At 57.4% G+C, this 11802-nt stretch overlaps 3 protein-coding genes across 3 annotated transcripts; 1 reads left to right on the plus strand and 2 right to left on the minus strand.

The window, feature by feature from the left end:
• Positions 1–4964: 4964 nt before the first annotated feature.
• Positions 4965–6221, plus strand: CYS3-0 (Cystathionine gamma-lyase; the record flags this gene model as incomplete). Its single annotated transcript, XM_036641477.1, has 1 exon — positions 4965–6221. One exon carries the CDS (start codon positions 4965–4967, stop codon positions 6219–6221), a length of 1257 nt encoding a protein of 418 aa, XP_036493650.1.
• A 407-nt stretch (positions 6222–6628) lies between these two features.
• CGCS363_v009629 (uncharacterized protein) lies at positions 6629–8369 on the minus strand (the record flags this gene model as incomplete). Its single annotated transcript, XM_036641478.1, has 2 exons — positions 6629–8055; positions 8105–8369. The coding sequence occupies 2 exons, from the start codon at positions 8367–8369 to the stop codon at positions 6629–6631; spliced, it is 1692 nt and encodes a 563-aa protein (XP_036493290.1).
• A 719-nt stretch (positions 8370–9088) lies between these two features.
• On the minus strand, positions 9089–10432 carry acr3 (Arsenical-resistance protein Acr3; the record flags this gene model as incomplete). Its single annotated transcript, XM_036641479.1, has 4 exons — positions 9089–9724; positions 9778–9885; positions 9937–10079; positions 10135–10432. 4 exons carry the CDS (start codon positions 10430–10432, stop codon positions 9089–9091), a joined length of 1185 nt encoding a protein of 394 aa, XP_036493625.1.
• Positions 10433–11802: the final 1370 nt, after the last annotated feature.

Here is an 11802-nt window from a genome sequence, read left to right on the forward strand (position 1 = left end):
GCACCAACTTGCAGCAAGTGCACTGTCAGCACCCGGGCAGCAGGAAAAACAAACGTCCATGCTCATGGGTCCAGGGCATATGCAACGGCCAAACTGCCCGGTCGGATCTGCGTCGGTGACAGGGGTTCCAGTAACTTGACTTTTGAGTCTTCATGATAGCCTCGCCCACGGAGCATCAACCTCAATCCTGCCTGTCTGCCCCCACTGCATCCACGGAGCTTCTGCGTAATCACTGACGAACAGCACAACGAACAAACACGACCGGACTCGTTTCCCGTGCTGCCGTGATGTGCAAGGAAACTCGCCAGAGACAGAAGCTTCACTACCCCAGGGTCCCCGCCTCTGCGTTTCGCTCCAGGACGAGGGCCGGACGTCTTGCCAGACAGGCGTGGCCGAGAACATGACAGATTGGTCGAGACATCACCATTCACAAAACATGCTTCACTCTCGGAGCGCGGGCGGGTGGACGGGCGGAACGGAGTTGAACGGAGGGGACGTGGGTTGCGCTGCCAAACTCTGCGTTGCCTGTCGTTCTCGCCCACGACTCCAATCATCTACCCAGCATGGGTGTCGATGGCCCCCCCTGCTCTTGCAGCCAGACTACCGTGTACTCCCTTCAGCCCTGTCGTGGCCATCCCCCCCACCAGCTTCTCTCCAGCCACTTGGTCTCTACGGTCGCCCGATACTTCCAAAACTTCTCACGTCGGCACCGTTGCCGGAAAGTCTGAAGTCGACGACATGAGTCGGGAAGGGGGATGACGAGCCTTGAACGGTCCGGGCGGCCTGCAGCCATGCAGAAATCTGTGTGCCACCATGTTGCACAGCAGGCAAGGGCCTCACGTCGGACGAACGAGACTCATGAGCCCGACTCCGAGCGTCCTGCTGCCCAGAGACGCACCGAACCCCGACCGGTAGGTATCCCTTCCTCGCGCCCGCGGGGCAAAAGCCTCGATATCATGGCTGATAATGATATGTGGCACGGCCCGCCTACCTGTTATTCACATCGGCAGATGGGTGATTGACACGCGAGTTCCATACCCCGTTGATGCACCGCCTTGGGTTGGCTCTGGAAAGTGGCGGCGGCTGTGGGCCATCGTTGCTGCGCTGTTCTTCCGTGTCGTGCCTGTAAAACGTGTCGTTGATTATCTCCAACCTGTATGATCTCCGATCTGCTAGTGCCGACCCGGGGATGCCATCCATGGTCCAATGATGGTCGTCATGGACGAATCAGCGAGCTGGAATTACAGGCGGGAGGTGGTGCGCGCAGGAACATGGAGTTTGCAATTGGGTCGGAGAGCAGGCCATCCGAGTGGTGTGACGGGACGGGGGAGGGGAGGGGCTGACGTAGATCTGGGAGGCTTGGGGGCTGCGTCGATAAGCCGCAGCCCGCAGCACATGCAAATTGAAACATCCTGGGGAGGAAGGCGATTCAAGGTTGTTCCAGGGTTTGGCCCGAAGTTGGTCTGTGAGAGGGCAGGCGGGCTTGTGATACATTGGCGTCCAGCTGTGCAACCAGCAGCAACTTCTTTCTAGAAGGCCTTTATTTTTGCCAGCGCAGCTGCGTGTGGTCCGGGTAGTTGGGTGTTGTTGACGTTGTTGGTGTTGCCGCCCACAGACGTTTGCATGTTTGGGAACACCCTGGAGAAACGGGCAGCATCCCCGGTCTGTCTCCCTCCTCGAGGTTTTGGAAACGTTGACAAACGCCTGACAAGAAATGATGCCATGATGGATGGGCGGAGCCTCCTCCCCCCCTCCCCGAAATGTCGCCATGGATGGCATAATTCATCGGGCACGGAATTCCAGCCTGACGACAACCACTCGCCAATTCTTGACGGTGGGGAGGGTCAATGCCGTCGTAAATGGCAATGCAACGCGGGCTGGTTGGAGGAGGAGAAGAAGTAAGGCTTGTCTAGAGCCTCATCGCATCAAGCCTGTGACACGTCCCTCGTGGCTTTTGCCGTCAGTTTTGCCTCAGATTCGGACTTTGCTCATGGGCAGCCGTTCGTTCTCTCAGCCGCAAAGTCCGATGGGCAAGAAGCACCGAGAGCAAGGGCACAGAAACAGGCTTCATCAATGTGGTGGACGGGTCACTCCGTGTGCCATCGTCCGTCTCGGCCGACTGGCTCTTGAAAGTATGCTGCTCGTCGTGGGCTTGCTCCGCGACAATCTCGATGGCGGGGCCGGGGCGTACATAACAGTTAGGAGGAAGGAAAAGCACGAGGTAGTGCCTGTCAACGGCTTCACACCTGACTCACTGCGCGAGCATCGTGGGTGACTTTGGTGACATGCCGGGATGTCCAGGCCAAGGCGGGCAGTATTTATGATGCCAAAAACAGAAGCAGTGCCCAAAGGGGAATAGGCGTCGTCCGTCCACTGTCTGTCTGTTCTTGCTGGAGTGGCTCTGACGGAATGCTTCGCCTTACATAAGGGTTAGACGGTCGTCCTTGCGCAGTCTGAGCGGAGGGGCAATTAAGACGAAGGGAGCTATGAGGGGACGTTATATCGAGGGCGACGGACCCAGACCCCGTCGCATCTCTCTCTCTGGGCTGCGGCTGCGCAGTATGATGTGCGAGAGCCCCGGACAAGCCAGGCGACGGAGCTGCCCTCCCACCAGTTCCACCACATGCATGGCCGCCGTACCCAGGCGCTCATCTCAGAGGAAACAACCTTAAGGGAGATCACACCTTAATGTGACCTCTCCGCCGTTCCCGCAGGGCCTCGCCGGGAGGGACAAGGTGCACTCCTTGTGCTTTGCTTTCACCACGGCTAAGCGGGCAGATTTCCCAGCGCGAAAGACCTGCCCAGTTAGGAAAGCAAGCAGTCTTTCGAGCCGGCGGGATTCAGCTTGCCCAGGTTCGCTGGCAATATTTGATCGATACTGGATTATTTGATTATTGCAACTTTTGCCCGCTTGCACGTGTCAAAACAGCAAACTCCGTCTCGAGGCAGTGTCAACTCCGTGACAGGATGGATCCAACGGTATGGGTAAGCTTGAAAAATGTCCCTGGTGCCAGTATTTGTCACTTTTTATTCTTTTCCGTCTCCCTGGCCACGAGGGTTGAAAGAACAGAACAGCCTGTCAACAACGAGAACAGGTTCAAGTCAGCCGCCAGGCGCATGCGACACTTGTTGTGTTTGAAGGGCCGGACAGAGTTGACGGTCAAGACACGAAAAAGCTTGGAGCGGTGTCAAGCGACATCAGGCGAAATGCCTTTTTGGTGTGGAAGTCGACCAGAACGGCCGTCAGGAAACTGAAATGCTGCTACTGCAAGCCCGGGAGGTGGGAGGAGGGCGCGCCGCGGGGCAGACATGACATGGCACGGCATGGGTCCAGGTCGGAGTGAAAGTCCAGGGGAATGATGTAAGCGGAGAGCGCTGGAAGCTATTAGTCATTGCAGCCCGGAAGGCCGAAGCTGGCCGTTGAGGCCCCACTTTCCCGCATGGTCTCTTCGGCTGCCGTTCTCCGTCCGGGTCAGATGAACTCCATATTTGCGGTGGTGTTGGTCAAGACTGGAGTAAAAGAATGGGCAATCGCCGACTGAAGAGAGGAAAGAGTGAAGGGACAATTTCGCGTACTATTTAAGTCGACCGGATGATCAATCGAGAAGCTGTCTTGAGCAACTAGATGCGCTTCGTTGTCTCTGCCCTCCAGCTCTTTTCCCAACCGCCGCAACTTATCGAACCATCTTTGTCAACCGGGCATCTAGTCTAAGCTTCTTCCAGACACGCGCCATCGGCTTTAACCTCGCAAAATTCCATCAGCAGCACATGGCAAAACTGGATATGTCAGCATGCGGAACCAAGACCCCGAGGTCCCTTGCTATTTGCCGTCTCTCCGTGCTTGCAGCTCTTAGCAGCTGCCAATCGCAGCGATAGCAGCAGACACGACCCAGTCAGATAATGCGCAAGATAATGTACTATTACCTGCCCATCAAGGCGAGGCAGGGCGCAAACTCTACATTGTGCATCATCTGGATTTGTGATGACGGAAGCCCGTCGAAACTCACCGGTTTTTATCATCAATCCTCAACACACTGTTTTTTCAGCTTCACACACAGTCAGCTCTCAGCTCAGCTCATCGCATCTGGAATGAGGCGGTGTGTCACAGATCGAAGGCGTCATCAGTGACCATTGATATAAAAAGTGATTTCTCCACGTCTTCTAGACTGGCTCCCGATCAACCGATCTACCGCACATGCAGCCCAGCTAACAAGCCTACCACCCCCCCCGTAATCTTCCCTTCCAACCTGCCTACAACAGTCCAGTGCCTTGCATAGCTCCGGATTGCGCCATCGCTCCTGGCGAACCCCTCTGGCCGACAGTGAACAACCCTGCCGCACTCAACCGTCGCATCCCGCCGTCGTCGACGAACGTACGCAGCGAACGAAGTTCGACCCGGCCGGCGCCCATTTCCCACAAACCACCAAGCCCGGTCTGGCGGCCAATTGACCTCCCCAAACCGGCCCATTGACTCACACAAATACAAGACCGGCCTCTTTGGTCAGCAGGCGAGAGCGATTGCGTGATCGATTCCTCCGCGAGCTTGGGGCACCCCAGACACAAAGCACCGTCGCCCTTTTTTTTTTTTTTTTTTCAGTCGCCGACTGAGCGGTACCTATCCATAGGGGCGGGGCCAATTTCCACCCTGTCGTTCGAGAACGAGACGACCATCTCTTTTCCATAACATACAAGAAATTCAACAAGACCCCGCGGCTTACGAGAACTCGGTTACCCTCGATTTGGATCGCACAAAAAGGGCCGAGAGCAATTTCTTCTAATTGTTGTGAATCTTTTCTTGTTCTTCTTCTCCTTCGACAACGGAGAAAAAAGACCTTCCAGTCGCAAGATTCAACATCCTCTTTCTGTCTTCCTCACCCCACCTTGGACCCCTCCAAGACCCCTTCAACAGCCCCTCCATCGTCATAATAAAAAAAATAACGACAAACGCTCCTCCGACCGCAATCATGACCGTCCCCGCCGAGCACCCCATCGAGACCCCTCCGCGGGCGCCCTCGCCCGTCCACAACTTCGGCACCCTCGCCGTCCACGCCGGGTCGCCGCATGACCCCGTCACCGGCGCCGTCATCGAGCCCATCTCCCTCTCGACGACCTTCGCGCAGACGAGCGTGGGCAAGCCCGTCGGCGTCTACGAGTACTCGCGCTCCAGCAACCCCAACCGCGACAACTTCGAGCAGGCCGTCGCCGCCCTCGAGCACGCAAAGTACGCCCTCGCCTTCTCCTCCGGCTCCGCGACCACCGCCGTCGTCCTCCAGTCCCTCGCCGCCGGCTCCCACGTCATCTCCGTCTCGGACGTCTACGGCGGCACCCACCGCTACTTCACCCAGGTCGCAAAGGCCCACGGCGTGAAAGTCACCTTCACCCCCGAGATCGAGGTCGACATCTCGGCGCACATCACCCCGCAGACCAAGCTCGTCTGGATCGAGTCGCCCTCCAACCCGACCCTGCGCCTCGTCGACGTCCGCGCCGTCGTCACCCAGGCCCACCAGCACGGCATCCAGGTCGTCGTCGACAACACCTTCCTCTCCCCCTACGTCCAGAACCCCCTCGACCTCGGCGCCGACATCGTCGTCCACTCCGTCACAAAGTACATCAACGGCCACTCCGACGTCGTCATGGGCGTCGCCGCCTTCAACTCCGACACCCTCAAGCAGCGCCTCGGCTTCCTCCAGAACGCAATCGGCGCCGTCCCCTCCGCCTTCGACTGCTGGCTCGCCCACCGCGGCCTCAAGACCCTGCACCTGCGCGCCCGCGAGGCCACCACCAACGCCACCGCCGTCGCGACCGCCCTCGAGGCCTCCCCCAACGTCATCGCCGTCAACTACCCGGGCCTCGACTCCCACCCCCACCGCGCCATCGCAAAGAAGCAGCACCGCGACGGCATGGGCGGCGGCATGCTCTCCTTCCGCATCAAGGGCGGCCACGCCGCCGCCGAGCGCTTCTGCCAGCTGACCAAGATCTTCACCCTTGCCGAGTCCCTCGGCGGCGTCGAGTCCCTCGTCGAGGTCCCCAGCAGCATGACCCACGCCGGCATCCCCAAGGACCAGCGCGAGGCCGTCGGCGTCTTTGACGATCTCGTGCGCATCAGCTGCGGCGTCGAGGACGCCCAGGACCTGCGCCGCGACGTCCTCCAGGCCCTCGACCAGGCCGTCAAGGAGCAGAACGGCGGCACCAACGGATCGAACGGCGTTAACGGACACTAGAGGGGAGGTGTGGACTCATCTTGACATAGCGAGCGAGGCCGTCAGGATATACCGCTGCTGACGTTTGTTTTTGGGTGGCAACATGCATTCATCTTTTCATCTTTCCTATATTTGAAATTAGTCGCTTTCCTGCATGAGGACGCGGGTGCCTTCGGCATCCTGTCACTCAATAAAGGGCAAGAAAAGGGGGCATAAGGCATTATGAGCAATTGAATTTCTAGAACAGGAGTATGGGTATTATGAATATCCTAGCAAAAACTCCAAACGAGACCCATGATATCCTGGCCAACGCTGCCAATAAAAACATTTTGCGCCTTCTAAACCGTTTTCCGTATGACTCCGTGCTTGATCCTTCCTCTGGACGAGTAATTAAACTGTCGGCGCAAGCTTCGTTATGAACGCAGCGTTTACTCCTCTGTAAAGTTGAGGTTAAGGAGGTTCTCAGCAAGTCCTCCGCCGCCTCCCGCTCCGGCGCCGCCGTTGGCTCCATCGCCGGGTCCGTCACCTCCATTACCACCATCGGCTCCTTCCCCTTGATTCAAGTGCTCATTGCGCTGCCTCTGGATCTCGTTCATGCCCTGGCACGCGGTCTCGGCAATGTAGTGCAACTCCTCGAGCGTCCCGCTGTTACAGTTGGGAAACACGCCGTCAATGCTGCGCTGCCAGCCGCTGGTCACGTTGCGCACGGCGGTCTGATACGCGTTGACGTCGTATTCGGTCACCCTCAACGCGCGCGCGCGTGGCCGCGTCTGCTTCAGGAGGTAGTCATTTGAGCTGAGGGCGGGAAGGTAAGAGACCGGCGAACCGTCCATGGCCGGCGGCTGGGCGTAGCCTAGAGCTACCTCCACGAAGCGCTGCGCAATGGAGCGGCCTAGTCCACAGGGGTCGATAAAGTCAAAGTCAGGCGACGAAGGAGCGGGAGATGGCGGCAAGTCGTCGCGGGTGTAGAGGTCGTAGCCGAGGAAGGAGGCGCGGCAGGTTTGGAGTTTCGGGCAGGACTCGCGAATAGTCATTGCCATCCAGTCGTCGTCGAGACCTGGGCGCTGATTCGGCAGGCCGATCCAGAGAATCTGCTTAGAGTCCTCGTTTAGGTTCTGGCCTTGCTCGGCTTTGAGGTAGACCTCGTTCAGGTAGAGCTCGCGGAGCGTGCAGCCGAAGTTGCGGGCAGCACAGCGGAGGACTTCGGGGGTGACTTCGACGCGCTTGAGCTCGAGGGCCGTGAGGCAGGGGAGTATGACTTGTGGTGGGGGGAGGGCGCGAGCGCGCCATTCGTCGAGGGTCATGTTCCATGCTTTCGTCTGCTTCAAGCCGCGCGGGGGGCGATCGTCGTCGGTGCCAGCAAGGCAGAGGGTTTGGAGGACGTCGGCGTTGCGGATGAGGTCCCAGAGACATGTGGAGAAGAAGGCTACCCGCGGGGGGTCGACTTCGTGGCGGCGGAAGGAGATGACGAGGTGCTCGAGCTCGAGGATGGCGCGCATGATGGCGAGGACGTCGGAGGGGTTCGTCCAGAGGTCCACGACGGCTTGGTCTGATACGTTCTCGAGGACAAGCGTCTTGAGGGCAACGGAGTCTTCGGGTCGACGGGAGAAGGCGGAGAAGGTGTTGGCGAGTATCATTGTCGCGGCATTGCAGCGGTGGCCGACGAGCTGGAAGGGAAGGTTGAGGCGGAGGGAGTTGACAAATTGGCAGTTGAAGAGAATCGTGTCGACAGTATTGCGGTAGTCGATAGTTGTGAACGAGGATGGGGACATGCAGTACTCGCGCTGGAGGGTCTGGACGAAGGGTTTCATGGAGGGTATGCGATCGAAGATTGTCGATAGGAACTCGACCTCCACTGGCGAGGGTCAGCATTGGCACGCGTGATGTGACGGGAAATGCCTTACGCTCATCGCGAAGTACCATCAGGTCTATATACACGGACTTGCAGTGGTATCCGATCGTCTGGAGGGCATCGATATCGGGTTGGCGGCGGCGACTCGTTTTGCTCAGTCGGCTGAACTCGAGAGCGATTGTCTTGCACGCGTAGGGCTTGAGGTAGCGGTCGAATGCCCTGCACACGAGTCGCAGATCACACACGAAGTTTCTGGGGCCGAGAGCGATGCATTGTTGAATGATGAGGTCGATGAGCTCGCGTGGAAGCGACTCCATGGCGGGATCGCGAGGGGAGCTCCGGCGCGGAGCTGCTTCGAACGATAAGAGGGTTCGGGGCGTGGGCGTGGATGAGGAAATCGAGAAACTGCACGAGTTTGTAGAAGGCCGATTTCTGGCGATTGTGCCCTTGTCGTTGTGGTGAGTGGATGTTTTCGGGTATGCGTGAGGTAGGTAGGCCTCAAGATTGTAGGTCGTAGAGGTTCGCAGGTCGTTGAGTGACGATGGTTACAAACGGCGGTCGGAGTCGGGACGGAGCCCTGTCTGGGGCAATTGGACTGTCCGATAGGGAGCTTGGGCTTCTGTGTCACCTCAGCTTGGTGCAACGTGCGCTAAGGCCCGGCAGGGGTTCACTCGTTGGAGGTCCCCGCATCTCGCTTCAGGGTCCTGGACAGCTCAGTGACAGGGTCCGCGCTCGCGGAACTGCTCTGGCATCAACACACACTTCTCTACGGCGAAGTGATATCTACCGTTGGATGCAACGAAAGCTCTTTTTCGGTTTCTACTGACACGTTGTCTGTTGGATCGACTTCTAGGAGCAACTTCACACTACTAAACGCTGATTAAGGTTGCACCAGACAACTCATACGCTGGTTTATACACCGTCCAAGCCCGTCGGCCCCGTCTCACTCGCGAACCTTGCTAGCTGCAGCACGCTCTTGGACCCATGACACCGGCATGTGGATTGCGCGCATTCCACTGCATCGCCCAAGTCTGACCTAGTCCTCCCAGCCGTGTCGTCTGGCGAACCACTTGACGAAGTATACCAGGGCCAGGAGTACCGGCACTTCGATCAGAGGGCCGACAGTCGTGGCCAGCGCCTCATCCGAGTCTGGGCCGTACGCAGCCACCGCAATGGCGATGGCCAGTTCAAAGTTGTTGCTGGCTGCTGTAAAAGCCTGCGTACAAGCAAGTCCATACCGGAAGCCCAGCTTGCGGGATACCAGGAGAGTGGCGGAGAAGATGACGGAGAAGTAGACGACCAGCGGGGCTGCCACGCGGACGACGGAGACGATTTGGTGGACAACCTGTGAGCCTTGAGAGGCAAACAGGACGATGATCGTGTAGAGGAGACCAATGAGGGACCACGGGGCCAGGAAGGGAATGATCTTGGTGGTGTACGTCTTGAGGCCGACGGTGTGAAGGAGCACAAGGCGGGTAACTATCGCGGCGCCGAGAGGGATGCCGAGAAATACGCCCACGGCAGATGCGACTGTCGAGTATGATATCGACGAGATGCTGTTGTCGCGGCCGATGACGCGTATGAAGAGTAAGGCAACGGGCGCGAAGAGGACGATTTGCAGAAACGAGTTGACAGCGACCAGAATGGCACAGTAATTGCCGTCTCCTCTGGCCTAACATCGGTAAGTAAGTGACAGGAACATGTGCGAGGAACGTTGCTACGAACCAAACTGGTCCAAATCAACACCATGGCTATGCATCTTGCTATGCCGACGAGAATAAGACCGTTTCGAAGGCCCTCTTTATCTGGCAGGAATGCCCATGACAAGGCAAGCTGGTCGGAGGTCAGCATTACAGTACGAGTGAGATCTAATGCAATACATACCATGAAAAACGGCGCAATTATCCAGTTGATGACGACACTGAAGCCGAGCTGAATCCAGATTTCTCTCGCGCGGAATATCTCGTGGAGCTTTTCGTACTGCACTTTGCACAGGATTGGATACATCATCACCAGCAGGCCAACCGCTAGACTGGGTCAGAGACTCGGTTGTTATGCAGGTCAATCAAGTTATGGACTCACCTATGGGAACGGAAACGCCGACAAACTTGCCTTGCTGCAAGGCCGGTCCGGCATTCGGAACGAAGTTTCCCAGAAGGATGCCGATCAACATGGCGAGAAAGATCCAGACTGCCAGGAAGCGGTCGAGAACACCGAGAGACTTGAAAGTAGACGTATCGTCTGTTGTTCCATCCTGCCTGAGACTTGGCTGCAGCTCAATATCGCGACTTGCACCGGCACCGTGTGTTTTCTCAGGAGGATGTTGCTGGTGCTGGGCCAAGTCCGACTTGGACGTTGCGTTTGTTGAGAGGGCGGACATCTTTGAGCGTACAGTTGAAGCATTGATATTAAGAATCTATTAGAACTGATTTTCTGTCCAAGAACAAATTGCTAGGCACATCAAGGAGATGCAGAGAGTTGAAGACCGCTCTAAGGCGGGCATCGGGAAGAAAACCGGAGGTTGGCCGTGTATTGGCCAATCAGAGACAAGGAGTGACATTTCATTCAAAACTTAACCATTCGTTGCCATTACGCTTTGCGGTAGTTCTTAGAGGAGCTTGCGGTGGCAACTTTTACATACACCAAAGTGAATGGATGGGACATTTCAGACGACGTCTTTGAGTTTCCTGCCCGATCATCACTCAAACACGAATGTCAGCCTCACCTGATGTGTGTGTCACCAATACCTGCGGGAAACTCTGTCTTGTAGCGCTTGTTTGCTGCCGGCTACGGATTTGCCGCACTAACACTTCTCTGAGATGGTTTGCAATTGTCGGCCTCGTACAAGTTCAGTTTTCACGTCTGGGTTCAAATATTGTACTGGCGAATGTGGTCTTGCAGGGACAAAGTCTGCCGCGCACACACATCGTGTCAATCAAGAGCCTCGTATGTCAAATTGGACTACGCCCTACAGCTCCCGCCTCATTCATGCGTTGCCCCCAACGGGTCCCTTGAAAGCTGGGGAAGGGAAGCTGAAGGCAGCGGTCCAATGTCGAGGGTGAAACTGCGAGGACCCCTTAATCAAGATATATAAACAGGTCGCGTGCAGGGGCCTCCTTTTCGCATCGAACGCGACAAGAGCGGGAGAACCATTCGCGCATCATGGGTTCCTCAGGTGTTGGAGGGGGTGTCCCTGGAGCTGTGAGCTGTTTGGATTGGGCCAGACGAGGTGGCTCAGGAAATACTACGCCTCACGACTCACGTTGTGGGCGACACCCTCTATCCAAAGTGAGATCTTCCAGAGGCTGAGCACGTTTGGGAGTCAGTTGCCATGCACGCGCTGTGATCGTCATATAGCAACCGGCCAGAACTATTATTTATTTTCCCCCTCAACTCGCAAGTTGCCCTGCCCGCCCTGCCTGTGTCCCCTCCCGATCAGATTCGGCATCGGCGACGGCAGGAGCGGAGCATGGGAGACCCTTGTCCCAGCGGAGGCCCACACCGGCAGCGCAGCGCGTGTCTTGAAGGTGAGGGTTTATCGGGCCGAGACACCTCCCGAACAATAGCCTGCGGCGCGCGTGGTGCCCTCTCCCGTCCTGCGGCGCCCCACTTCTGCATACCTCCTCTGCCTCAAAAAAAAATCTCTGCCGCAACGCCCATTCCTACCAAACTATTCCTCCTTCACATCCCATCAGTCATCACCAACCTTTCCCCCCTCCTCCCCGTCTAGGAAGCTGGTGTTGCGACAGC

The sequence above is a fragment of the Colletotrichum siamense genome, assembly GCF_013390195.1.
Source record: "Colletotrichum siamense strain Cg363 chromosome Unknown KSG_Cg363_contig06, whole genome shotgun sequence".
Classification (NCBI taxonomy): domain Eukaryota; kingdom Fungi; phylum Ascomycota; class Sordariomycetes; order Glomerellales; family Glomerellaceae; genus Colletotrichum; species Colletotrichum siamense.